General features: G+C 43.5%; 2 protein-coding genes across 3 annotated transcripts; one reads left to right on the forward strand and one right to left on the reverse strand.

Moving 5' to 3' along the window:
* Window positions 1-405: 405 nt before the first annotated feature.
* Window positions 406-27,606, reverse strand: Wee2 (WEE2 oocyte meiosis inhibiting kinase). 2 transcript variants are annotated; one of them, XR_002381352.2, is made up of 13 exons: window positions 27,413-27,606; window positions 24,249-24,604; window positions 17,202-17,398; window positions 14,808-14,859; window positions 11,771-11,943; window positions 10,153-10,274; window positions 7,355-7,501; window positions 6,417-6,524; window positions 6,217-6,302; window positions 5,183-5,353; window positions 3,055-3,197; window positions 1,267-1,425; window positions 406-1,093 (listed from the first exon to the last, which is right to left on the reverse strand). XR_002381352.2 is itself a non-coding variant. In XM_021222808.2 (12 exons), the coding sequence occupies exons 2-12, from the start codon at window positions 24,543-24,545 to the stop codon at window positions 1,326-1,328; spliced, it is 1,596 nt and encodes a 531-aa protein (XP_021078467.1). In that variant the 5' UTR covers window positions 24,546-24,604; window positions 27,413-27,606; the 3' UTR covers window positions 406-1,325. The 2 variants fall into 2 exon arrangements, 1 of the variants encoding a protein (XP_021078467.1); XM_021222808.2 differs by having other exon boundaries at window positions 406-1,425.
* LOC106022495 (40S ribosomal protein S26-like) lies at window positions 20,815-21,942 on the forward strand. Its single transcript, XM_040728670.1, has 2 exons — window positions 20,815-20,836; window positions 21,583-21,942. Exons 1-2 carry the CDS (start codon window positions 20,815-20,817, stop codon window positions 21,936-21,938), a joined length of 378 nt encoding a protein of 125 aa, XP_040584604.1. The 3' UTR covers window positions 21,939-21,942.
* Window positions 27,607-27,732: the final 126 nt, after the last annotated feature.

The raw sequence follows: 27,732 nt of genomic DNA on the forward strand, positions 1-27,732 counted from the left end.
TCAGGTCAGTACTTAACCGAGGGAGTCTGCCTCTTCTTCGATCAGCCACTAAACGAAGTTTCTGTTTCCCAGACTCTCTGGTTATGGCAAACATCTTATAGCCACTATTGGTTTTGTACCTATGCAGCTGTTTCATGTTGATGTTGACAGAAAGACATGTTACTACTGACCTGTATTTTTTTTTTTTTGGTTTTACGAGACAGGGTTTCTCTGTATTGTTTTGGAGGCTGTAGGTCCAGCCTGGCCTCGAACTCACAGAGATCCGCCTGCCTCTGCCTCCCAAGTGCTGGGATTAAAGGCATGCGCCACCACCGCCCTGCCCGACCTACATTTTCTCTTAATTGTAAGAAATTCTAAAAGTTCACATTCTTTTTACATATTACAAAGAAGAATGCTTTACCCATGTTTGCCTTTGGACAAAAATAAAAATCTTTATTCACAAGTGTCCTGTTTCGCTAAATGCACGCAGAGGGAAAGATTTGGTTTAAAACATGTTAAAAGCACAGAAAGCAAAGGCAAACTCTGGTTTGAAAACATCAAGAGAACCTGGCGATGATGTCCAAAAACTCAAAAGCAACAGGGGTTAGAACACGGGGAACAGCCACAAGAGACTAGGATGTGGGGAACAGTTACAAGAGAACAGGACTCGGGGAGCTGCCACAGGGCCAGAACACATGCAGATACATCATACTTCCATCGGGGCCCCTGCCTCTACTGATTTTGCTTCAGAAGTTAATAAGCAGCTCAGGAACTGTCCACATTATAGTCCTACTTCTCACTGTTTCACATAAGGATAGCTTTTTACTTAATAATATAAAATCAGATAAGAGATTGCATCCATCCAGAAATTATATTAGGCAGACTCCCTGCTCTAAGGGGCTGGCAGACGCATGAGTAGACCCAACTTGGGAAGCACAGCTTGAATGTAGGCAACGGTCTCTTGTGAGCTGGTACTTCAAAGCGTACTTTATTCCTTTCTACGTACAGGGAAAGCTCCCTGGGTCTCGGTAAAGAATAAGTCACGACGGCTTCTTGATCCATAGGCCAAAACAGAGTTTGTGTTTCTCTTTCAAATCGCCAGAAGTCCTCCGCACTAGAAATACGACAACAGGGAAGATGTGAGACCATTGCTAAGAAACCCTAGAAGCGTTGCGACCTTCCCACAGATGCTACATCAGGTAGTTTTCGAAATCTTAGTGCATTCAAGCTGGCTCGTTGTTGCATCCTGTGGGCCTTCTGAAGGCTGTGTGACAAGTGAGTGCTTACAAGGAGAACTTCACACAGGTGAATCTTGAGGGCTCCTCCCTCATTCCTCCCACCAGGTGTCACGTGTTTCTTGTGTCTTTGTGGGTTCCAGGGGTCCCAGGGTCATCATGGTGGATGTCTCTCTGAGAGGTCTGCATTTGCTGAACTTTCTTCAGGTCCCTGTGATCAAAGGGGACAGGCATGGGTAAACTCTTCCCTAGTTAGAGGTAGTATTCATGATCACAGCTAATCTCTTTTCGTTTCAGTTTTACAAAACCAAGCCCAAGCTATATGCAGAATAGAAGAATCAGTTCTAACCATTCTTACGGCCATTAAAAAGGTTTACACATTCATGTTTCATAAGTCACCTTTAAAATTATCATTCTAAGTGAACAACTTTTTAGGCGACATATAAGAACAGTGAGGACAATAAACCACAGATTTCACTGAAAAACAATGAATCATTTTTATCTAATATACATACATACTGTAAATATAAATATACAACAATGACAGGATTGAATCATTGCAGAGGAAATCATACATACTACAAAGAATGAACCATTTGAAATCTAGTTTTTTACAGAGCAAGTTCACCACCCCTTGGTCTAGACCAGCAGTCCTCAACCCATGGGTCATGACCCCCTTTGGGTGTCGAATGACCCTTTCACAGGGGTCACCTAAGGCCATCGGAAAACAAGGATAGTTACAATTCATAATAGTAACAAAATCACAGTTATGAAGTAGCAATGAAAATAATGTTAGGATTGGTAGTCACCACCATATGAGGAACTGTATTAAAGGGTCACAAGTACTAGGAAGGTTGACAACCAGCATTCTAAATAGTTTCAAGATTCCATTTTCACCATCTCTATGATTTTTATGATCACTTATATTGATTACAGTCACTTGTACCTCCAGCTTAGCTTCACAAAATATGTACTCAGACTTCAAGACAGTTGCACTCTTCTGAACAACATATATGGGTATTTTGTAGTTTATTATTTGAAACAATGAAACTCAAAAAGAGCAAAAAATATGAGGTGGTTTGTTGGGAATAACTAATTATCCAGCTACAGGATGAGAGTCTCTGCAGCTCAAAACCAAAACACGGGTTAGTGACCCTTCAAGTTTTCAAGCTAATCCTTCCAAGATGGACTTTGTAGCTAAACAAAGTTGGAATTCTAAGCAAATTTCAAGCAATGACCATATTTCATTTTCTTCTTTTTTTAAAAAGTGTATATATGGTACAATAATCAACTAAGAATCCCTTCAAAATTCCACTTAATCATTGTATGACCTTTCGCCACCACACCCAAACTAATTCCCATTTGTTTGATGAAGGAATTAATAAATGAGAGATTGAACTGCCTTCTTTGCTCAGAAAAAACATATCGTCTTCTAAATATGTTATCAGGATCTGGTGTCTGCCTTCTGTCCCACAGCTTGGTGCTTTCTAAAGAGGCCTCTACTCATCTAAGATCCGAAAACAGACCTCTATTTAGCTAAGAGTCTCTTCGGTGATCACCAAGCACTTGCTTTGACACCTGCTGTCCCTCGGAGCCCAAGGACTCCCTTATCACTGGTGTTTCCTTGCGTTCCTTCCTCTCACTTCTTTTGCATTACCTGGAATTCTCTCAAGCTGCAGAGTCCCAAGCCCCCAAACATAGCTCACTGCCAGACTTATGGGATATCCTACATCTGATGTAGAATGTGCATAGACTTGAATCCATAGAGTCACACCAGTCCAGTCAGACCACTGTGAGTTGTTCAAATGAACCCTTTACTGACTCCAACAACCAACTTTACCTTTCCAGTATGGCTGTCTTGGACTTCTCCAAGGCCAGTTGCTTCTGGAGTTCTTCTGTATTTTCCAGGGAGGGTCGAAGAACTTGACTTCTGATCAGAAATGCTGCAGAAGGTCTCTTCTCTGGATCAGGGTGGATCATGCTCTGAAGGTAGATTTAGGGCCATAGAAGGAAACAAAAGTTTCAATAGTGGCAACTTCAGTTCAACATCTACTGCTGGGTGTTGTGAAACTGCTTTTCCTCAGTGAAAACTTTGTTCCACCTTGAACAGAAGGACCACGTGTGTGTGGTAGCATCATTTGTCTGTACATAGGACTTAGATTTAATTGTCATGTTTGAGAGCTAGCTGGTTTGTTGATTTGTTAGTATAGTGTTGTTAAAAGGATGCCATGGAGGGACCAGGAGCATAGGATGCACCAGGGGTTCTCTGGTAAGATAAGGCCATGCAGGAGGCCTTACCCTCTCTATGAAGCAGATGGGAGGATGGGAGAGTGGAGAGAGTGGGAGGAAAGGAGGGAGGGGGAACTGGGATTGGAATGTAAAAAAAATAATAAAAAACATAAGACCATGTAGAGATACATAGATTAGTAGCTATGGGTTAATAATTAAGACAGAGCTAGCCAATAAGAAGCCCTATACATTGACCAACAGTTTAGTAATTAATGTAAGTCTCTGTGTGTTTATTTGGGGCTTAAGTGGCGGTGGAACCAGGCAGCACAGGAAAATGCCAGCAACAATCTAACATTTTAATTATAGAGGGAAAAACTGGAGCTATATCCAAGTTATAGGAAATGCCAAGATCAAAACCCAGTTCACCCAACTCAGTTTCAAGTTCCCCAAATGAGTTCAACTTACTGTCTACTACATTGTACTCCTCTGTCTCTTAATGACTCTAAAATACTTAGCTCAGGGCAGAGGAGATCTACGATGATCTAAATATCATGACATTACCATGTGGTTAGTGTGTCAGTATCTCAATGTATGTATGAATGGTGTCACAGGATGGCAGATACAGTGAACTTTCCATATCATTCTATTTGGGGTCCAAGTTCAGAGCAAGCACCACTATTTACTCTATAAATGTACTATAGTTCTTTTATCTGAAATTCAGGATGCTACCTTTCCCTTCCTGGGGTTGTTGTGAGGGTTAAGTCAATTAACAAAAATTATACCGTATACATAGCCCAGGGCTAGCATTTAGGCACTCAATAAATATGAATGAATCTAAGATTCATTTACATGTATGAGATATATGTATATATAATACACTTATATATACATATATGTATAAGAGTAACTTATTAGGCTGCCAACAGAAGATCATAGGAAAGGTTTTCCTCTTTCCAGGAGAGAGAAATGAAAATAAAAAGGAAGAATTGGTAACTACAGTTGTAGGTTAAAAATGGAAATCTAATGTTCAAGAAAGCAGATTATTTCTTAGGGACCCTAACCAACCTTGTTTCCTAACTCATGATTTTTTGGGGGGTGGTGACTCTAAACTTCTTGGTAGTATAAGGTTGTTGGGTCTGATCTTGGTGCTGTTTGTTTTGTTTTGTAGCTGTCTTTGTTTCAATATAATATCCCCCTTTGTTATCCATATGCATGCTTATCTATAAAAAGTCATAAATTTTTGAATTGACATTATGCCTTTTCCCCAGTAGCTCAAATAATGGCATTGTCAATTATCAAAAAGTTGTTTAGACTTTAAAAGAAACTCATGAAGTGATTATTTTAGAAAAAAAATTGCCATCACTGGTCATTGACAACAGTGCACACCCTGATGGTAGAGGGGAAAGATGAGGTTTAAATTTAGAATTATCTGTTATTAACTGAATACAAGAGCCCCTCTGAGCTTGCGTTTCCTCTGCTGCAGAAAGGTGTTCCACCTGCCATTTTACTGGGTTACTCGGAAGAACAAATACAAAGTGTCCGCATGAGCGTTCAGTAGAGGCTAAGTTTCCTGAAGAAGTTTCCATCTGTCCTGTCCTATCTGAACGTCCTACTTCATTCCTCCTTCTGTTCATGTGGCCCTAACCAAATTCATATTTACCTAACCCCTGCTCTGCCACCACCACCACACCTGTTGTCACATTTAAAATATAGATGTTTCATTTCCCAGGAGGGGTCACCTTGAGTAGACCATAGAAGTCATCTGAGAGCTCCTGACGAATATCTGGAAAGTTCCCCTCGCGGATATGATGCCACATGTCACCATTAGTGGGTAATGACTCTGCTCCTGCAGCCATTGCAATTGTTAACCCCAAGGCAAATATGTCTGCTTTGGGAAGGTGCTGATAATTCTACAAAACAGAAGACAGGAAGACCAGTTAGCCTGCCAAGTAGAGTGAGGCTAAAATGTGATTGGCAGAGGTCCGATTACACATAAGCTCTCAATACCATGGCATAGTTATATGTCCTGTAGTTGCTCGTTTATACCAAGAAGCTAAAGGTAGCATAAACAAACCTTAATGATATTGCTGTGCTCTGAAAGCCCAGGGTAGAATCTCAGTGTCATTTTGCTCTGTCAGATCCACTGAGGCTTAATTAGCTGATCACAAGGAAAGACCTTTCCCTAACAAGTATTACCCAGAAGGAGGTTTATAGACTTGCTAGGTTAGACTCAACAGGAGTCCTAGAAGATGGGCAACAACTAACAGTCATTTTAGTGATCAGAGCTGGTGGGTTATCAAGAGGATAGCAACATGATAAAGACAAGATGAGCATGGAGAGAGGGGTTCCTTTCTCCTATGCAACCCACTAGGCTAAGACTTGTAAGAAATACTAGACACAGAGGGGGACCTTTAGGGGGAAGTATGTAAATATCAATTCACTGTTGATGGAAATAACATTCCCATGCTTTGGAGGAATTTCTTTACCGTATTTGGAATGTAAATACTCTATTCTGAATGGAAAAGAGACTTTGTAAGTTTGGATTACAAATATATACTCTTTATTTGGGGCACTAAGAGCCTTCATCTGAGAGTCAAGAAGTCGAATGAATTATAAAATGTGTATTGCACATCTGTAGTCCCAGCTACTTGAGAAGCTAAGGCTGGAAGCCCACAAGTTTGCAGCAGTCACATTGAACAACACAGCAAGATTCTGAGTCAAAAAAAGAAACGGGGGAAAAAAGGATCCCCCCTCCCGTTTCCCTAGTTTATACCTCTTGCAAGACCTCCTTAGCCAGGAAGCGAATATCTCCTTCTTCCACTTTCGGGTTGCTGACTGACGTCACGTGGCCCAGGTCACCTTTTAAAAAAGAAATAGATGATGCTTTAAAGAATGACTTTCTTGGAGATGGAGTAAATGTAGTCATCAGCCTGTCTACAGGGTAACGTGCCAATGGGATAGAAACAGACTCACCGATTTTATACATCACACTGGCAGAGATAAACCAGTTATCCTCATTTTCATCCTCATCTGGGCACGCAGGAGAGTCACTCTGTGTCTTACGACAAATGAAGATGTTACCTGAAGAAACAGTAGACATAAGTAATGATTTCTGAGCTCCAGCCCCACAAAGAGCCTTTCATGGCCATGACCCTCAGCTTCCCTCCTCTGGTGTGGTTGTAGAGTGATGACTAATCTTTGGATTTTAATTTTTTTCCTATGTAATCTTTGTGTGTGGTGTGTGTTAGTGTGTGTGTGTGTGTGTGTGTGTGTGTGTGTGTGTGTGTCACTCTCCACCTCCTTATCTCTGCCTCACTGTATAGCTCTGGATAGTCTGGAACTCATTATGTAGATCAGGTTGATCTTGGACACACAGAGATCAGCCTACGTCTGTCTCCTGAGTGCACATACCCAGCTCTATGTAATCTCTTACATCACATCAGAACAGTGGGTGATGGATAACACCTGTTTAAGTTGAACTGATCTCATATAGTCCTCATCCTCTGAAGAGCATGGTCACATGCTGTCTCAAAATAAGTAAAACTCACAAAATAATAACTTCTCAGGTGTCACACCTAAAAAGTGATAACACTCATTCTGTTCACTCTGATCAGGGCTGGTTTGGAGAAAATACAGTACTAGTTAAAAACACAATCAGAATGTAGTTGACACACTGTCAGTTTTCTATGTGGTACATTAAATATCTAGTTTTATAGTTTACTCTATATGAGAGTGTCTCGAGGAGAAAATGGCTAAAGATATTTGACCAAGTTCATTGTGGGAAATGAATGGAAGGAAGTAATTCTTCTAGACAATATTATCTTTGAGATTGAAGGTACACAGGTGCACATTTTCAGGTGGTATATAAAAGACAAAACACGGAAGGAATGGAGACAGAAGAAAATACTAACTGGGTTTGATGTCCAGGTGTACCATACCAAAGTTGTGGATGTACTTAAGTCCCAAGGAAATCTGTAGGAGGATGTCTTTGAGCGTGGGCTCAGTAAAGTGATTGCCAGACACAGCGTTTTCAGATATCGCCGCTTGCAAGCTCCCACCTGGGCAGGGATTGTGGAGAAGAACCGGACAGACGAAGAGAGCAGATGTGAGTCTCAGAGGTAACAAAGGCATAGGAAATATCATGAGAGCCTTGAACAAATCATAGTTCTGTCCTTGCGCAGAGCGTACAGTATCAGCACCATAGATGTTCAGACTTCAGGAGTTTGGAAAAAGAAAACGAGATTCTAGTTTCTCAATATGTAGCCAGACGTATATCATGCCGCCCTGCATTAGGTATGTGACAATTACCATTTTAAGAGTTTTGCCTAATTATTAAACATAGGGCAATCAAGCCAACTCGATTCGCATACACAAATATTGTCATCACAGAGAGATAAATAGCCTAACCCAAAATCAGTTGAAATCCTGGGGGCTGCTGAATCTCCTGGAAACATTTTAGTTTTCTAGGCTTATCCAGGGGTGACTATCAAGGCATCTTGACAAGGGCTAAAGGGAAGGAGAGGACATCTGATGGGTTTAGGTTTAAGAGGGACAACAGGGAGAACTATGTGACAGTAGGTCTCTAATAAGCCATCTAGTATATATTTGTAAGACTCTACATCACTTATGATATCATGTAAATTAAGATCACAACTGTACATGCCCCCGACTGACTGCTTTGACAGGTTAGGAGACCAGCAATGGGAAGGCATGGGATAAAGAGAATGAAATGAGAAGGAAAAATAGGGGGTGAAGCCGGGAAGGAGGAGGAATGACAGCTTGGAAAGGTTCCACCTGTAGGAATTGCAAATTGCAAAATCAGTTAAGCAAGACTGAATGAACACTTTGTGAAGGCAATGGATCAGTATGAGGAAACAATTCCCAACCTGGAACCTCCCCCTTTTAACCTGAAAGCCACTGGTTGGCTTTTAAATTCCTTTTATCTTGATGATATTATTTCCTACCACAAGGATCACCCATATTAGGTCTCCTACTGTCTGTTAGGTCACACCCTCTCTCAATTTTTTTGCCTTTTAGCCTGCCTGATGTTCCAACAACTGGATATCTTCCCTCTGAGGTACTAAACTCCAGTAATTCTGTGAGGTCTGATTCAAGTCTTGCCTCCTTTATGGAACCTGGAGCTGCTCTATTTTTTATTATGTATCAGATATTAACTCTGCTAATATTTTGCATGTGCTGTCGTTAGTTCTCAAATTACTTGTGTAATAAGCATTACCATCCATTTATGTGCTAATTTTGAAAGGCATTCCAGTAATTGTACATACAGGCAGTGAGCATCAGAGTCGGGTTAGAAACCCAGGTCTTTCTCCGATTGTTTCTTTACCCAAGACTGTACCAGACAGCTGGGCACCAGATTGTCTGTCTGCTCCACAGGATGAGTACAGCAGGGCACCTTGAAGGACTTACCCATCCATCCCAATCTCGAGTATTTCTCTACCTAGAGTTTAATAGAGTATCCAACTTAGGGAAGGCATTCAAATACTGAAATGAATTAAAAGATTATTTTAATAGAAGCAACATCCCCATCTTGGTTTTGAGATTCTTGGAACATTTTCATTGAATCTACATCACATTAACATTTTACTCTGTTAATTTTTCTTATTTCATACTCTGTGCTAATAGCAAAAAAAAAAAAACCATGGAAAGCAAACCCAATCATCCTTCTAAAAAAGGGGAGGGGAAACAAGCAGGAAGCTTCAGGTTTGAATATGAGGGAGTCAGGAAGAAAGGGTTATTAAGAGAAGCCTTAATCGTAAGCATAAAGCTGCACTTCCTCAAAGACTAATAGAACAAAAGGGGGCAGGATTGTGAATTTAAAAGAGGAAAATAAAAAGCCTGCAAAGTCTACAGGTTAAAGTAAAAACAAAAAACAAAAACCTTCTCTATAAGGAAACGAAGAAACGCCAAGTTATAGCTTTTCAAGTTGTGTGTGCCATTCCTTGGCCTCACAACATGGTTAGTTTCTTATTTCCCTAACAAGAAGCTTTATCACCGGTCACTATATTCCAAGGCCAGGCCAGACAACTCCACCTGAGGCCTTCAGGTGGACACTAAAAGTACCAGAAGGCAGACATAGGGACTCTCCAGGTGGCTGTGGAAGGAGGGCTCTCAAACTTCCTGCAGTCAGAGTACATACTGCTACCCTTAAAAGTTAGAGCAGATTTTACTCAACATGTGAAAAATACATCTGAAAGCACTGAATTTGGTCACAGCACCGATCCCATTGCTTATATTGTGGTGAGAGCTATTGAGCTCAAGGGTTTGGAGCAGCAGATGACATGAAAGACCCCTAAACTCAGAAACCTATGGGAAAATAGGTGAAAAGGTTAAAGCCTTTACCAAAACAATCATAACTAGGAACCTTCATTCCCATGCCCCCCCAAATGGTATGGCTTATACCTTCCCAAGTACCTGGCAGATGGTAAGAGAATTATTTAAACTAGTATGGTAATGTTCTTTTTCTTTCAGTATAAGATAAACTGTGAAGGGACTGATAGCATTTTTATATCAGCTGTACTAGCTTTACACACACACACACACCTCTTCAACTCTATTCTCATCTCCACTTTGGAGCACAAACATCTTCAGTGTGACTCCAGAATGTAAAGGCTTAAACTGTGACGAGGCATATTTATTTCCCAAGATTTAAAAAGCGCACCACCCTCCCGGTATTATACTACGTACTCACCATTACAGTATTCATTCTGGATGACCACGTGGTCGTCTTCTGGCCATGAAGAATAGTAGCGTACCACGTGGGGGTGGTGGCCAAGCACTGCATGGGCAAAAACTTCATGCAAATCCACACTCCCAAGGGAGAGAAAAGCATGTAGAAAAACTAATTGGCATACTGCAGATTAAACATCTTTTTTATATACCCCACCAGAGATTTTTCTAAGGGAAGACAGCCAAGGTCTGTGCTTTCTTCATTGAACATGATTGAACATGGCACATATATAGGTACCTCATGTGCTTACTGCCTCAACAGCACACATGCTTCGAGTCTTAATTTCATTGTATCACAATGCACATTGCATCTTGTTATGCCTAGTAATAGACATAACAAGAAGGCCATCACACACTTGATTGCAGACACTCTGATGGGTCTATCTTCTCCATGAAGGATAGTCATCACAGTCATTATCAAACTCACCCAATCAGATGCGTTACATGGGAAAGCCTTGGGAGAGAAGCAACTTCTGTCCTTGACTGACATCACTATAAAAACAAAAGCCTACACTGTCTGGCTCAGCATGGCCAGTATGGATGAAGAAGCTCACAAAAGCAATCTGAAAATATCTTTTTCTTTAGGATCATAGGGGAAAAAATGAAGAGTTAATTCTGGGAGTTAAATATAAACATTTCTAATAGTTTTTCTTTGCACACAGAATCAAACTTCACTACTGACTTAAGAATTAGTATGTGTGCTGGTTAGTTTATTGTCAACCTGATACAAACTGGAGCTACCTAGGAAGAGGGAATGTCAACCGAGGAATCGTATAAATTGGATGGGCCTATAGCTATGTTTGTGAGAGATTCTTTTGCTTGATATCTGGTTGGTACCTCTGTAGGAGGTACCAACTTTACCAGCTTTAGTATAAGAAGCCATGCTGAGGAGCTGGAGAGCCAGCCAGTAAGCATGGTGCCTCCACAGTTCCTATCTCTGTCCCCGTTTGAGTCCCTACCCTGACTTCTTTCCATGATGACCCAGAAGCATAAATTCAAATAAATCTTTTCCTCCTCTATAAGCTGCTTTTTAGTCGTGGTGTTTACCACAGCCACAAAAGGTAAACTAGAAAGTGTATAAAGTAGAGATAAACCACTGATAATATTTCCTGTCTGACAGTATTTCAGGTGAACATACACAGGTACCAGGAGACCATTCCAAAAATCAGTTCATCAGAGCGGCAGTAAGACCAGTGGACGGGAAAGACAAGAAATTAAAACAAGGCGTGCATGGGGTAGTGCATGCTTTTAATCACAGAGACAGGCAAATCTCTGAGTGCAAGGCCAGCCTAGTCTAACCAGTGGGTTCCAAGCTAGCTAAAGTTATATGGTGAGATCCTATAATCACAAACAACAACATGATCGGAAGTTATCATGCTCTATTTTAGGAAATGTCATTGGTGTTCTGGACAATTCAGTAAAGCAACGAATGTAAAATGACATCCAATGGTGGGGATGAATTTAAAATCAAGCAGATGGGGTGTTTTCATTGATATCCATGCTCTTTTTAAAACTAGTTTGAGAATCAATACAGTACCAAATCCAAGTTTATTCATCCAGTACTTTTCAAAGGTACTCACTCATTTGATAATCCTGATAATGGTTTGGTAGAACGTTTTATTGCATAAACGCATCCATCCAGCCTCTTAATGCACTTGTAGACTGTACCGAATTCCCCAACCCCAATTTTTTCTACCTCGAAGAACTCTTTTTCATAGCGGGAAGCCATATTAGTTTCTCGTAGAACACTTCTCTAAAATATTTAAAAAAGAGAGGAGAGGGAATAAGTCTTCCTACATACAGTGAGCGAGAAAGCAGAGCTACGTTACATTTCCTAAATTGCTTTTTTTTAATGTGAGGCAAAGGCAGTATGTTCTCTTTGTGTTGGTAATCATGGTAGCAAAATGTTTTCCCAGTGGCTGGTCACACCAGTGTCCTTCGTAACTTTATATACAAGTCGGTACCGACCTTAGTCACATTGTTTTGAATACTCTTTCCACATCTGGTCAGACTATTCTGATGGGAGACCCACAGCTTCCAAAGCCCAGAACTACTGTCCTCAGTAAAGGACTAGCAGGAAGCAAGTGAAGAATGTTCGGAGTAAACATAGACGATACTAAAACCTCCTTTTGCCTTTCTACCTTTCTCAAGGACTGCGTGCTGTATTTCTACCTCAGGCTGAATGAAGTTTCTGGCTTCAATTTGTTGTCACAGAAGTGTTAGTATGGGAAACAAAGCTGTCGAATGGATGTCTGTCACCTGTGTTCAGCATTACCTCCTCCTAGTGGCCAGCTGGTAATATCATTCATTTTCCAGCTAGTAAATCAACCCAGGAAAATCACTGAACTCCTCAGTTTTCAGTCTGTAACATGAAGGTCATAGCAATGACTCCTCGGGGTACATTATTATATGATACTATAAATACTACGTTTTATCACATATGTCATTGCACATATGTTTATGTATGTTTACAAATACATTGTATATATGTGTTGATGCAATCCACGGATCACAGTTATCGTACTATAATGTCAACACATGGAAGTTTCACAGTCTAGTATTGTGATCAAAATCTAAAATCTCTACAACTACACAGGAGTCTAACTTTAAGATGATTTTTCTCCCCAATGTCAATTTTTTAATGTCCCAATTAGCAAGAATGTTTCTCATCTTAACTTTAGCAAATTTAAAAAAAATCTTGATTGCTACTTGATCATTTTTGCATCCAATTCCAATCAGTCCTTATCAGCAAGACCTGTAATTTCCTTTGCCCTTAGGCAACCCTAAGCTCTGACTCTTCCATATCTGGATTTGCCTACATCATCAGCTCTCTCCAACTCCTCTAGTAAACACAGTTTGATCCCCCAGAATTAAAAGCCCAGTTGTTTCCCAAAAGAAAGTTAAACTCTGACAACAGACCCAAATCCTTCCTACTAAGTGGAACTGAGTACTTTGACCACCCTATAACTACCAAACAGTAGTGTCCACACCACTGCCGGCCACTCAACTGCCCAACCCACCCTTAAACAGGACCCATTTCCCTGTCTTTAGAGAATTATAAGATTGCTTCCTTTCTTTGCTTAGAAATATCTGTTCTATCATTTTGTCTTCTACAAGATTTTTACTACCCTTGCAGACCTTATTAAATATATACATACATTCACACTTCACACAGAGGTTCACATATAGGTTCACACAGATCTGGGTAATTTTTTGTTTTATGTTTGTGTGCATATCATTTTGATATTGCAAATGTGTTAGTTTCTCCTGGCCAGTGACTTTTGTAGAGATAAGATTTTTCCCCTCTTGATGAATATATCTGGCATTCTATCAGATGCCAGTTAAAGACTTATAAAACAAATGAGGAATAAAACCCAAAGGAGAAAGCAGTACATGCATGAATGGGAAATGTTCACATGTGAAAATTGGAAGCCTGTGCCCACAGCCTTCTCTGTGTCAGTTTCAATAGCCAGGTGCTGACATTTAACTATACTACCTCCATTGGGGTATGTTCCAAACCTGTGATCCGAGCACTCAGGAGGCAGAGGCAGAAGGATTATAAATTCTAGACCAGTCTGAGCTATGAGAAACCCCACGCCAAGGACGAGAGTGAGACAGGGAAAGACTAGGAAAATATTAACTTACTTATGCAGACAAGATTTGCTCAGGAAAAGTTTAGTAATTAGAAGTGAGAACAACTGTGCGGTTTTTGTTATTCAAAGGCACTGTAATAACAGCTGTCACAGCAACATTGGATTCTTGATTATCACGTGTATAACCATCATATACATTTTTGAGTTTTGTACATTGAATGCATAAGAGGTATGTTTCCATGTGTTGCAAACACTTTAATTTAATATCAGTTCTTCTATTACTGGGCATTCAGTGCTTTCTACAGTTTTCAGCAACTACAATTCAGATGTGAGAAATATTTCAGAGGCAAATGTTTATAATGGTCATTTGATAGGTTAGATTACCATATGGGGAATCTCAAAAAAAGAATGAATAAGGATACATTTAATAGCTAAAATTTTACATGAAAATTCATGGCCCAATACCACTTTCTCCATTTCAATTTTCGACTTGGGGGATAATTTTCTCGTTCCTTCCCTACCCCAGTATAGACACTTCCTAGGATTAAAAGCAGAAATAGGAACTTTTAAGAGGTATCTAATAACTTAGCAATGTACATTATCAGCTATCGCTTTGCTCAATAACAACTGATTCTCTAGATGCAAATTATGCTACAACAACAACAAAAAAAAAACCACTAAAGCCATAGAGAGGAAGGGAGAGAGGGGGAGGGTGGACAGGATGATGGGAGATGAAAGAAAGAATAGGAGACAGGGAGAGAAAGAAGGGAGAAGGGAGAAAAGGATAGGGTAGAGAAGGATGGGGTTGAGGGGATTAGGGCGTGGAGGAAAGACTAAAGGGAGGGAGGGAAGTGAGGGAAACTGGTGAGGAGGGAGGAAAGGGTTGGAGAAGAATGAGAGGAGAAAGGGGAAGGGAGAGGAAGGAAGAAAGAGAGGAAACAAAAAAGGATAGGAAGCAGAAAGAGGGAGAAACAGACAGAATAATTAGGATGCTGTGACCACTGGACCAAAAGACCGTGCTCACCTTAGCAGGCATCCACTGTTCTGATGTGCCTTCCCCTTCTCCGGTTTCCTGGCTAAAAGGAAAAGGTTAGAGCAAGCACGATTAAAGACTATGTATCATTGGCACACTCACTGAGGCTGGGATTGGGATAAGTTCTGTGTCCGTAAGTAAACAAATCCCTTTCCCTCTTAACTCTGTATTCGGGAGTAGAGATAACCAAGAAGTTTAATGCACGAGCCTAGGCCAGGACACTAACTACATTGGCAGAAACGGTGAACATTACCAGTTATGTGAGTATCTCGAGAGGGAAAAGGCTTTCTCAGAAGAGAATACATAAGCTGAGATTCTGAGGAATGGGAGCTGCCTGGGGAAAGGAGTGGACGTTTCGGGCAACTAGACGACCACATTCCGAGAGGATGGTTCTCAGTCTCCCCTTTAACACAGTTCCTCGTGCTGTGGTGACTCCCAGCCAGAGAATTATTTTCGTTGCTACATCATAACTGTAATTTTGCTACTGTTATGAATCACAATGTAAATATCTGATGTGCACGATATCTGATATGTGACCCCTGTGAAAGAATTGCTCAACCCAAAGAATTAAGACACATGGGTTGAGGACCCCTGGGCTGAGACCTGGAAACAAGGGAGAGCACTGAACAAAAGGTAGGTACTGTTTCCCCCAAAGGAGCCAGCCACACTGAGAGGTCAAGGCACTCTGTGTTTCCCAAACAGCAATTGGAAGAACTTGGTGTTTAAACCAAGTTTAACTGCAAGCCATTTTTTCCTTCACAACCACACTACACTCTCCTTCCTACGTTGCTCCCCCGCAAGAGCCCAGCTTTTAACTCATTGCACAGAAAGACAGTGAGTATAGCAGAAAATAATTTTCCCTAAGAGGTCTTCAATTACTCTACAATAAGAAGTCATCTGCCAACATCCTCCGTTGCATGAGCCATTTTTCTGGGTCTACAGGCAAGATTCCAATGGACACGCCAGACAGTTTCTATTAGAGAAAAACAGGGAGGAAACTGCAAGCAGATGACCTACGTTCATGAAATCAGCTGACAATCGTGTGTGACTTAGACTTAAGACTACACCCTGAAACTTAAAGGGGATCAGGAAAAGGGCTATTCTCTCATGAGCATTAAGAGGTGTCAGCACAGTGTCACCACATTTAAATTATCTCTTCTCCCACCGGCTTCACAGAGTGGGGAAGGGAGGGTTAGGTGTTCCACAAAGCTCTGGCAGCTGTTCATTTATGTTCCTGAGTATTATAAACACAAACGACCTCCCCGTTTTAGGACTGTTTCCCATTGTGTAAAACAACAACAACAACGAAACTGGTAAAGCAATATCCCCAAGTTAGTAAACCAGGAAGGGCAGGGAGATGGCTCTGCAGGTTAAGCAATATCCCCAAGTTAGTAAACCAGGAAGGGCAGGGAGATGGCTCTGCAGGTTAAGGCGCTGGCTAGCAAACCCCAGGAACAACATCGGCAGCACGATGGGACTGACTCCCTAAGTTGTCCTCCGACCTCCTGCATGTGCTGGGCCATGTGCATTTCCTTCAGTACATGTATGCATGTATGCGCGTGAACACACACACATACACACACACACAGGAAGACAGTGTAAGAGGGACAGGGAGGAAGAGAAAGAAATGTAACAAAAATAATTAACGCCCCCAAGTAACACGCATAATCCTCATTCAGGTGACTTCTACCATTCTGTGGCATTTTGGGGAATGGGGTACTTTGACTTTTCATTACTAGCCCTTTGGAAGCAGCAATATATTTTACCCTCCTCAGTTTCCCGTCACCTACAGAGGAGTTCAAACAATTGCCCTGTGGCTCGCATCGCCAGTATCACTGGGTGTCACCGGCCAAATTCAAAGCAGCAATATATGGTTTGAAACATGAATGCTATCCCCAGTCACCAGCTTCCTGTCAGCCGAAGGAAGTCCACCTGATTCAGTCCATAGAGACTCAGCGGTCGACTGTAAGTCAGATCTCGTGCTGCTCTGCTAGACTCTTTTTTTTTTTTTTTTTTTTTTTTTGGTTTTACGAGACAGGGTTTCTCTATATTGTTTTGGAGGCTGTCGGTCCAGCCTGGCCTCGAACTCACAGAGATCCGCCTGCCTCTGCCTCCCGAGTGCTGGGATTAAAGGCGGGCGCCACCACCGCCCGGCTCTGCTAGACTCTTTATATTGAAAGGCTCCCTGCAGTACACATCAGAATGGAAAGATGCCTGGGTTTCTGTGACCAACACTGACATACAGGGATGAGGGGCACACACACACACGCACACGCACACGCACACGCACTAGTTCAGTCTCATTCAAGTAGAGTTCTCATTCCTAACCTTATTCTAGCACCGGCCCAAAGGAGTTCTCAGAAATCAAGAGAAATGTGCACTTACGGAGAGTCTCTGGATTTCCTCTTGCCATCTGATTGAAGGAATAACTTTCTATAGGACTCCGGAGTGAATGGGTTGATATTAACCAGAGACCTGGAGGTCTTCTCATCCATGAAGGGGGCAGATGGGAGCCTCAGATGTTTAGAGCTTCGGGCAGAAAGTTTCCCTACCGAAGAAATCTCTGGCTGCTTCATTGTGTTCTGAGTGAGGATGACAAAAGGCAAATCAGAAGGGGGATTTAAAAAGTAAAAGTTTCATGTCAAGCAGTTAGTCAATGTGTGTAAGCCAAAGAATGTCATTGCTAAAAGATTGTGTGCTTCAGCGAGAACTAGTTGCATTATACCTGGTGCTCTTATTTTAAGCATATGAAATTCTAGTCTCATCTCTTGAATCAACACAGAAGTCAGTGTTTTTGTTAAGCTCCACCCCTTCCTCTAGGCAGGCCTCCTGATTGTGATAACAATCCTAAGTCCTACCTTCAGCTTTCAAAGATGAGGATATTTCATTTAGGTGGACAAAAAAAAAAATGCTTCCATAGATACCCCCATCCTTCTGCTCTCATACATTAACTCTCCCTCAAATATTCATCCCAAGCATTTGTTTGCTACCTACTTAGCGGCAGATGCTAATGAGTACACGGACAAATTGTAGCTCTTAACGCACACACAGTTCGTCAATCAGTTCATCAGTGCCTTTGAATTAATAACTTTGTAAGAGACATATTTCATGGACTTTCTAAATGAAAAAGGCGTTCTTAAATTCACTTAAAACGCCACAGAAAATGGTAAGAACCACCATGAAATGAAATAAAGAGGTTAAAAATGATAGTCTACATATATACATTCCTAAATAGATAAATATAGCCTATAATGTTACTAGTATATGCATGATTTCAGGGTTGCCCACTTGGTCTTCCCTGGGGAAACAGCACTTTTTCTGCTCTCAGCATCTTTTACTTGCCTGTAGGTCTTTAGGGTAAGGAGAAAGGAGCCAGAGGCCATAAATTTGAGAGAGCAAGGGAGCAGGGGAGAGTGGTATAGGGATATGGGGAAGAAGGGAAGACTATGTTAACATTTTAAATTAAAGAAAGATGATCATAAGAACGAATAAACAAAGAAAGGCCCATTAAAGGATGGCGTCAGGAAGAATGGCAAGCAGCATGAACACTGTACGCTGCCAAAGCTCAGAAGCAGAAATGAGGGGAACAGAAGAGTTGTAAAGATTTTTAGCTCAACGCATCCTAACCATCAGCATTTTACAGAAGCGTAGCATAACATAAACGACCATGTGTGCGTGCACTCATGAGTGGCAGATGCTGTTGTGGATGTTTAAAACCACAAGATCTCTCTTCCCTTACAGTATGTGGTCTAGAGAAGTTTAGTGGTAATAGTTCAAGTGCATTCGCTCTAAGAATGAGTAAGTACTCCAGGAAATAGAAGATAACCACTCCAAATATTCAATCAGATGGCAAAGCCCTCCAGACAGTGTTTTACACTTATGCTGAGTGGGTTGTTATTAAAACAACAGCAGCTCTAAAAAATATATAATCGAAAATAATCTCAAACTCTTAGGGCTTTCACCCAGACACTGCCTGGAGTACCAAGACCCAGAAGCTGGATAGCCCAGAGACCTAGGATAGAACCAAACGGTACTGACAAAAAAAAGTCATTGTAAGTAATGATGCCTAATGATATTCTGCCATACTCATAGACTGGTGCCTAGCCCAGTTGTCATCAGAGAGGCTTCATTCGGCAACTGATGGAAACAGATGCAGAGACTCACAGGTGGAGCTTGGGGAATCCTGCAGAAGAAGATGGGGAGAAAGGATTGCAGCAGACAGATGGACCAAGGACACCACAAGAAAACCTACAGAATCAACTAAGCTGGGCTCACAGGGGCTCTCAGAGACTGAACTGACGAGCAGGGAGCCTGCATGGGAATGACCTAGGCCCTCTGCATATATGTTATTGTTGTATAGCTTGTTCTTGCAAGACTCTTAAAGGTGGGAGCAGGAGCTGTCTCGACTCTTTTGCCAGCTTTTGGGACCCTTTTCTTCATACTGGGTTGCCTTGTCCAGCCTAAACATGAGGGGAAGTGCCTAGTCTTACGGCAACTTGATATGCCGTGTTTGGTTGATATCCATGGAAGGCTGGCCCTTTTCCAAATAGAAACAGAGAGAGTAGGGGTGGGCAGAATTGGGGGGAGGGGCTGGGAGGAAAAGAGGGAGGGGAAACTGGCTGGGATGTAAAAAGAATTTTAAAAAATCACTAAAAAAATTTCAGGGGTCTGATGATGGGTATAACCAACTACCAACAAATGGAAGACTTGCCAATCCCATTGAACCTAGACCTAAGCAGAATTTAGCCAATTTGCCAATTTCAAGACAAAGGATCCTGAAAGAAAAGGATGTCATTAGATCTACGTGTCAGGACCTAGAGAACTACCCGTGTTGTCGCTCTGCAAGCACACAGTAATAGGCATGTGGGCAAGATGGAGCTCCACAGCGTGCTTGTTGTGCTTGGGGACTGCTATCAAAGAACCCTGCCGTTTTGACTCTGTGACTTTTCAGGGTAAAGTCAGGAGCCAAACTGTCAGATTTGTCAGATGATGTGAGCCTTCCAAGACTGTTAGGCTTAATAAATATTCAATAAATGATTGACATAAGCAGAGATGGAAAAATGTTATGGAACATTCAAATGAGCACAACTTTTTGTAGGTGAAAAAAACAGACCATTGGCTTAATCAAGGTTTTTTTTTAAATAAGGGTCTCACATTCATCTTAGAGTTCACAGAGTGAATAATCCTAGGACTGTGCTCAAAACCCACACTGAAAATGTCACTCTCTTTTGGTGAGTTGGTCATGAAAAAGGACTATAGGTTCAAAATAAGCAAAACTATAGTACATAGTGTTATGTCTCTGCATAACACTAGACCATCCCCTCAAGGAATGTTTGTTTTATAATGCCAAGTACAATGCATCATTCACAGATGAAATGGAAGGTGTCCAAATATACAATGCTGCACATAATTCTTTTGCCATGTCTTTGGGGGGGGGTTCAAGACAGGGTTTCCCTGTGTAGCTTTGGAGTCTGTCCTGGAACTAATTTTCATAGACCACACTGGCCTCCAACTCACAGAGATCCACCTGCTTCTGCCTCCCAAGTGTTGGGAATAAAGGTATGTGCCACTACCTCCTGGCTCTTTTGCCATATTTTAAGGAAAATAAAAAGAGCCTATGAAATTTTCAGATAAAAACATGAAGAAATTCATACCATGGTAGATGACACTAGAATTTCCAGTATGAAAACATGAAGGTCAATAGGATTTGTGATCTCCTCTTGTGATATAAAGATATTAATATCCATTATGAAAGAAAGCTTTACTCAGAAGTAGAGCAGATCGAAAAGCAGACAGAAAGGGTGTGTGAATTCCAGAGAGTGTAGAAGAATATCTAGTGATGACTCTACGTGGCCAATTAAGGGAGATGTGTGGGGTAGCTACTTGACTTCTGAAGAAGGTGAGAAGGCAACCCCCTATCAGGACAATATTAGAGTATTTGGAAGTTGCTAACTGAAAGGTCAACTAAGCCCCTGAACCTTGAATCTATGAGGTTGCAATGGAATCAGCTGGTGTTCAGCGTAATTAAGCTGCAGCAACCTTACTACTGCCTAAAGACGCTTTCCCAGTCTGTTAAGAATCCCTGATGGAGAAGGGCGTTCGTGTCACATGATTTCTGCTTGCGCATCTTAGGAAAAGCAGAAATATCCCTGCCCTGCTTTCCTGTGCTGCAGCAGACATGTCTTCAGCAAAGCGTCACTGGTTGGTACCCTGCCCCGTTCTCATCCTGATTCAAACGCACCATAGTGGAGCAGGCGTTTTCCAGTATTTTCCCTACTGTATTTCCACCTGCTTTCCATGCTCTATTCTATACCTGTTCTTCATCTCAGGACGATCCAGAAGATCGGCAGCACTTCTCATAGCAGCCCTGATCCCTGCCCATGGCTTCACTGGGTTCCTAAATGCCATATAGAGCCAAACAGGGATCTCTGGCCCCACTTAGCCAGTTACTTATTCCACATATCTGTTTTACGCCCCCCCAAAGTTGCATATCCTTAGTGTCTCCCATCTTGATTCGAGGCTCTACCTATTCAATCTAGGAAGAAGCCTCACTATCATCTCGGATCCCTCTTTTCCATGCAACGCCCTCCCCCCACCAATTTATTGCTAGTTCTTGGTCATCTCTCAGCTTAAGCCTGTTCACTCCTGTCCTAATTCTGGCCCTTTTCTGCTATCAACAGAATCCCGTGGATATCCCCCTGTGTCAAGACTTTTCTCTGGTCTAGTCCGCTTTGACCATGAAACCACAAACTTAAAAAAAAAAAAGGGCTCCAAGATGAGCAAAAAAAAGGGAACAACGGGCGCACCAAAAAACGCCGCGGCCATGTGCAGCCCATTCGATGCACAAACTGCGCCTGGTGCGTGCCCAAGGACAAGGCCATTAAGAAGTTCATCATTCGGAACATTGTAGAGGCCGATGCTGTCAGGGACATATGGGAAGCGATCGTGTTCGACTCTTATGTGCTTCCCAAGCTCTATGTCAAGCTACATTACTGTGTGAGCTGTGCTATTCACAGCAAAGTAGTCAGGAATCGATCTCGTGAAGCCCGGAAGGACCGGACACCCCCACCATGGTTTAGACCCGCTGGTGCTGCACCACGACCTCCACCAAAGCCCGTGTAAAGAGATGGATGGCTTCATGAAGACAAACCAAACACCTTGGAAAAATAAAACAGTACTTTATGTAAAAAAAAAAAACACAATAACAAAACCCCCACTCAAAAGCCATTGAATGGTTAATTGAGCCTCTAAGGATAGAATGCCCATCTCTCTTTTGCCTACCTGTCTCACCTCGTTCCCGGAACCCCCCCTCCCGTCACAGAGACTCCCCTCCCACTGAGTAACATGGTTTTCCTTCCCCTCTGTCACTCAGTAGGTGTCTTGCTCTTCGCCTAAGGACTCTCCTTCCCCTCTTCAGTTGGCTAAGTCCAGCTCATTACCCAAGTCCTTTTCTCAGACAGCACTTCCCTTAGAAAACCGCTCCCACTGCTTGAAACCTTAATTCCCAATTTCTGCTCCCCACACTCTGCCGTTCCTCACATTATCCGAACGTTTATTACTGCTCTGGTTGCTTATTACTCGACGGGGGCGGGGCTTGTTAAAGTGAATGGCGTCCTCTAGCGGACGGTCTGCTGACAGAGCACACTGTGGGTGATAGAATGAATGAGAGACACGGGCATGTTCATTTCACTGTCTTGCCTGCATATTCCCACACACAGCCCATGCCCCAGCATCCTTTGAAACAACACCAGCTGTCGTTGCTACTCTCTTTCTCCCTTTCCTAATCATCCCACGAAGAGTCATTCTTCACAGAGAATTCTGGAAATACCACCCACCCCACCCAACCCATCTCCTGATGAGTTGTCAGCTGGTTGCAAAGAGAGAGATTGTGCCCTGTGTTTATTACCCACGGTGGGTTCTCAAGAAGAAAACCGATAATCCGTTGATCTGTACTAGAAACACTGGAGCACCTTCTGATGGACACAGGAACCTATTTGGTAAGTCTACAGTTCAGTCAGACACACTCGGGCCTCAGCAGGCACTACAGAGACCCCCTGACTGGGCTGCAAGCGGGGTCACACATATTATAATGATCTTAAGTACCTCAAGCTGAGCTGGCGGGGAGCAGGGCTAATAGTCACACCCCATGTCATCAGAATCTACTTGCTGTAACCATCTCCAAGCCCTGGCTCTAACAAATGAGCAATGTAATGTAGTATAAATCAAAGAATTATGGGAACTATAAGCAACCATCTTATTCTTAAACAAGTTCTGCTTTTCCCAAGTAGAGCAGAGGTGCCGATACCGCACTAGGCACAAAGTAGAGAGGACTCTTGTGCTGGGAAGGGCGACAGCGGCAGGTATGAGGATGGTCAACAAGAACATTCCTGTGCTAGAAGAGTGGTAAGCCACCACCCAAAAATACGGCCAGCTGCCACAATGGGAAGGGAAACAGAGGAAACTAAAAAATGAAATATCCAGTCTTATCCCTGACTCGGGCTGAGGTAAGACAGCTCATCTCTTGGAAACTGATTTCTTATGTGCAAAGTACAAAGGATTGCTGTGGACCTCCACAGCTCTTCCAGTTAAAATATTCTTTAAGATCTCTCCTTCCCCTCCTCTCCTTCCCCTCCTCTCCTTCCCCTCCTCTCCTTCCCCTCCTCTCCTTCCCCTCCTCTCCTTCCCCTCCTCTCCTTCCCCTCCTCTCCTTCCCCTCCTCTCCTTCCCCTCCTCTCCTTCCCCTCCTCTCCTTCCCCTCCTCTCCTTCCCCTCCTCTCCTTCCCCTCCTCTCCTTCCCCTCCTCTCCTTCCCCTCCTCTCCTTCCACTCCTCTCCTTCCCCTCCTCTCCGTCCCCTCCTCTCCTTCCCCTCCTCTCCTTCCCCTCCTCTCCTTCCCCTCCTCTCCTTCCCCTCCTCTCCTTCCCCTCCTCTCCTTCCCTCCTTTTTACTTTTTTGTCTCTGCTACAACTTGTCTACACCTTCACCTGTAGCCTCCCCAGGGCTCTCTTTAGGAACTCCGGATCCTGCCATATGTACAAAGCCTCAGCTTCTCTTCATGACCCATTCGGCCCTTAGGATTTCAGTGCAACTGAGGCTACACCTCCACCTGGACTTCCCCAGTGCCAAGCCTCAAAGTCTCTCCATGTGTCTTTCATTTCTAACTAAGATCTTTTCTACTGAGATGTTTGAGTAGCCGATGCCAAATAGTTACTGGTTGAGGGAAACAAGCAGCTAGACGTTTCATTTTGTTTCTTGGTAACTTTAAACTTGCCCTCCGTTTCCACTAAGAAACGGGTAACTGAAGATATATACCTAGCCTGTTAGGCCAGACCATTGCATATATGTAAATGACCAAGCCCCCTTCTCCCATCAGTGAACCCATAAGAGAACAGACCTCAGGAACCTGGTCCCTCCCTCTCCATGGTTTACTCACTTTGGGAGTGGAGGGGTTGTCAGCAGCTGGCAGCGTGTTCTTGCCGTACGGTTCTGGCGTCCCTGGATGTTTGGAAGGCTCTGGACTTTCCTTGTCTCTGTTCTGAGGAGGATACAGTTTATCTCTGGGGGGAGACTTGGGACCTTCCGGCTTCTCATCCTCTTCCCTCTCAGGCTTTTGGCTCTGGGCCTCTCCGGTGTCTCCTGCTGTGGTCTGCACTCCGCTCTCCGCATCTTCTTCGCGAAGGGAGAACTTTAATTTCTTACTCGGCCTCTGGTCAACACTTTCGTCAGCCATCTCAGTGAAGGACCTTACAGTGCAGCCAAGGAAGTCTCTGAGCAGGGAGCACTGGGATTCTACAGAGGTAGGGAGGAGGGAAAAACAAAAACCCAACAAGCTCCGCAACTTTAGCCTGCCCTTCCCTCCACCCACCAACAGCTGAGAGACATGCCGCCAATGTTCTCCCTTAAGTACCATGCTCCTAAGGCCTCAGCATATCCTTATTTCCATTCTGATTAAAGAAACCCCCAGTGACTCTGCAAGCAATCACATCCAACCCCTGTAAGAGCTCTCCTGATATCCCAGTCTCCCAGGGGCCAGTTGCTGTGAACTACTATTAAGATGGTTGGCTTTTTTTTTTTAATTTATGAAAAACGTCCGTTAGGCAATTGGGGAGCAAGTTCATTATCAGAAGGAAATCGTTTTTCTACTCTTTCATGTCTGCCACGTGTAAGGACCAATCACTATGGCCTTCACGCCACACCCAGAAGGCCACACCCATCGCTCTGCCGACAGCAGCCGGCCATTAGGGTTCAGCATCACTTACACATCCTGATAACCCTTGCACAGCCTTCAGCGTGCCTTGCCTGGCGCTCATGTCCTCAGTGGGGTCACCCCTTATGCCTTTGCCAGACGCAGACGCACCTTTCCTAATTCAAATATCACCCCACCCCATCGACTGTGAGCAGTCAAAGCCATCAGGAGACTGAACACATGTTTGGAGCTAACAAGGTTTAGAAGGAACAGCGACTCCTGGAAGTGGATGGCAGTACTTTTAAAACACAATTACTTTGAGCCAAGACTTGCCATGTTTTCCAGAATGCCTTTTTTAAGATAGTTTCAATTATTTAGTTTCTTTCTCAGAATCCTCTTCTTTGGGGGGGATGATCCTACAATCCGTTTTCAGTGCAATTACCCCCAAAGGAAATGAAAACAGCATCCCAAGAGAGATTTCCACATCTCCAGGTTCATTGCAGCACTAGCCACAACAACTAGGGTGTGGAAATAGCTCGCGTCATCAGCGAATGGCTGGGTCTTCTAAACTGGCACCCACATCTAAGGAATACTATTCGGCTACTCTATCAATATGGGTGAGCCTGGAGGGCACTGCGCTATTCAATTAGTACAACACAAATGCTGTGTGATCTCACTGGTACGTGGAGCCCAGGAAAAGTAAAGTCTTGGAAGCAGAGTAGAAGTACGGTTTTGAGGGGCTGGTGACAAGATGCTCAAAGGAGGCCAGCATTTAGTTAGAAGGTAAACAAGTTCTGGGGACCTAATTCCAGTTAGAGTGGTGAGGGACGTGTCAATTTGGTTATGATAATCATTACACAGTGTGTACACATATATTAGAAATGAGAGAGATAGAAAAAAGAAAAGAAAAGCTTCACGGATACCGTAGGTGAAATCTGTGTGAAAGGCAGTCAGTCAGAAAGGAAAAGGCCCATGAGCCCCTTGGTACCTTGAAAGTGGCTCTGGTGAGGAGCAAAGGGATCAAGAGGAAACTCAGAAACAGCTGACCTGAGCAAGTGGAAGCCCATGGACCCCAGCCAGACAGCTGGGGAGCCAGCATAGGACCCAACCAGGCCTCCTGAACTTGGGTGCCAGTTGGGAGGCTTGGGCAGTCTAGGGGGTCTCTTGCAGTGGAACCAGTATTTATCCCTAGTGCACGAATGGACTTTGGGAGCCCATTCCCTCATGGAGGGATACTCTGTCTAAATACAGGGGGGAGGGCCTAGGCCCTGCCCCAAATGATGAGGCAGACTTTGATGATCCCCCATGGAAGGTCTCACTCTCCCTGGGGAGTGGATGGGGATTGATATGTAAAATAAGGTTGTTTCTAATTTAAATTTAAAAAATGGGAAAAGAAGAAGAGAAGGAGGAGGAGGAGGAGGAGGAGGAGGAGGAGGAGGAGGAGGGAAGTGCCTCTGCAGGGGCCTGACATGAAGAGAACAAGAGAGGGGACAACGAGACTGAGGGACCATAGCAGCTTGAAGAGTTTGAAACAAATTGTACTTCTCCCTTGCCTGAGTCTTCCATTTACAAACCGCTTCCCATTCCTCTCCCACTTTCTCTCTCCCCGCTGGTCCCTTCACAACCCTTCCTCTCCCACGCCTTCCCCACCTCTGACAAGAACTCACCGAGAGAGAGGGCAACCTAAATGAAAACTGGGGAAGGAGAAGGCATCCTCAACTGAAAGCGTCCTCAGAAGCCAGGGCCGTGGCAGGCGGCCCACTAATGATTTTTGGGGGGGCTTGACCACCACACCCCCTTCCACCCACACACAAGGTTCCAGGTACTTAACAGCGAAATAACCCTTTCGGCATGTGGAAACTCAGTGCTCACCTTCGTCAGAGGTTCAGCCTCCCCAAGTGGCAATAAAAAGCCATCCAAGGGGTTAAGACTGGGCTGGTTTAACCCCAGAAACAGCTGACCTGACAAGGGTTAGCTCTTGAATCCCAGACTGATGGCTGGGAATCCAGCATGGGACTGATCAAGACCCCCTGAATGTGGGTGTCAGTGAGGAGGCCTAGGTAATCTATTGAGCCTTGGGTAGTAGATCAGTATTTATCCCCGGTATACAAAAGGACTTTGGGTGCCCATCCAACAATAAGAGATGCACTCTCACCCTGAACTCTTGGGGGAGGGTCTGGGCCCTGCCCTGGATGAAATGACAGACTATGGACACCCCCATGGAGGGCCTCACCCTCCCTGGGGAAAGGAGGGGATATTGGGGGGGTTGGTGAGAGGGCGTGGGAGGAAGGGAGGGAAAGAGAGAAGGGACCTGGGATTGACATGTGAAGCAGAGTTTTTTCTAATTTAAATTAAAAAAAAAAAAAGCCATCCAAGGGAAAGGAAGCCGCAGGTTACTAGCAAGAATTTACCATCAACAGAAATTCTGAGCCCGATAGTAAAGTTCTCGGTTACAAGCCAGGGAGTCGGGTGGTGGGATCCTTCTCTCCCTCAGCCTCCTTACGGGGTCAGTTCTAGCTTCCTTCACTTCGCAAATGCTGTGTCGTCTTCACCCCCAACAGAGTGGGGATGGACGTAAAATACTGAGTGTGTCTGGGACCTGGAGGCGGGGCATAGCCGCTGGGTGGGCGTTTCCCAGGTAGACCAGATGATCCTTGTTTACCACTGCGCCCGGCCTCTCCCCTCTCCCTGTTAGACTTCAACCACAAATATAATCAATCATTTATGACTA

Source organism: Mesocricetus auratus, unplaced genomic scaffold (assembly GCF_017639785.1).
Source record: "Mesocricetus auratus isolate SY011 unplaced genomic scaffold, BCM_Maur_2.0 Super-Scaffold_100019, whole genome shotgun sequence".
Lineage (NCBI taxonomy): Eukaryota > Metazoa > Chordata > Mammalia > Rodentia > Cricetidae > Mesocricetus > Mesocricetus auratus.

Excerpts from the sequence above, each read along its gene's own strand:
- LOC106022495 (XM_040728670.1), top strand. The coding sequence starts at position 20,815 with ATGGAATCAGCTGGTGTTCAGC. Across the intron at positions 20,837-21,582 it reads GGAATCAGCTGGTGTTCAGC|GGCTCCAAGATGAGCAAAAA; the intron begins GTAATTAAGCTG and ends AAAAAAAAAAAG.
- Wee2 (XM_021222808.2), bottom strand. The coding sequence starts at position 24,545 with ATGGCTGACGAAAGTGTTGACCAGAGGCCGAGTAAGAAATTAAAGTTC. Across the intron at positions 7,502-10,152 it reads CCAGAATGAATACTGTAATG|GTGGGAGCTTGCAAGCGGCG; the intron begins GTGAGTACGTAG and ends ATCCCTGCCCAG. Across the intron at positions 6,525-7,354 it reads ACACCTGGACATCAAACCCA|GTAACATCTTCATTTGTCGT; the intron begins GTTAGTATTTTC and ends CTGTTTCTTCAG.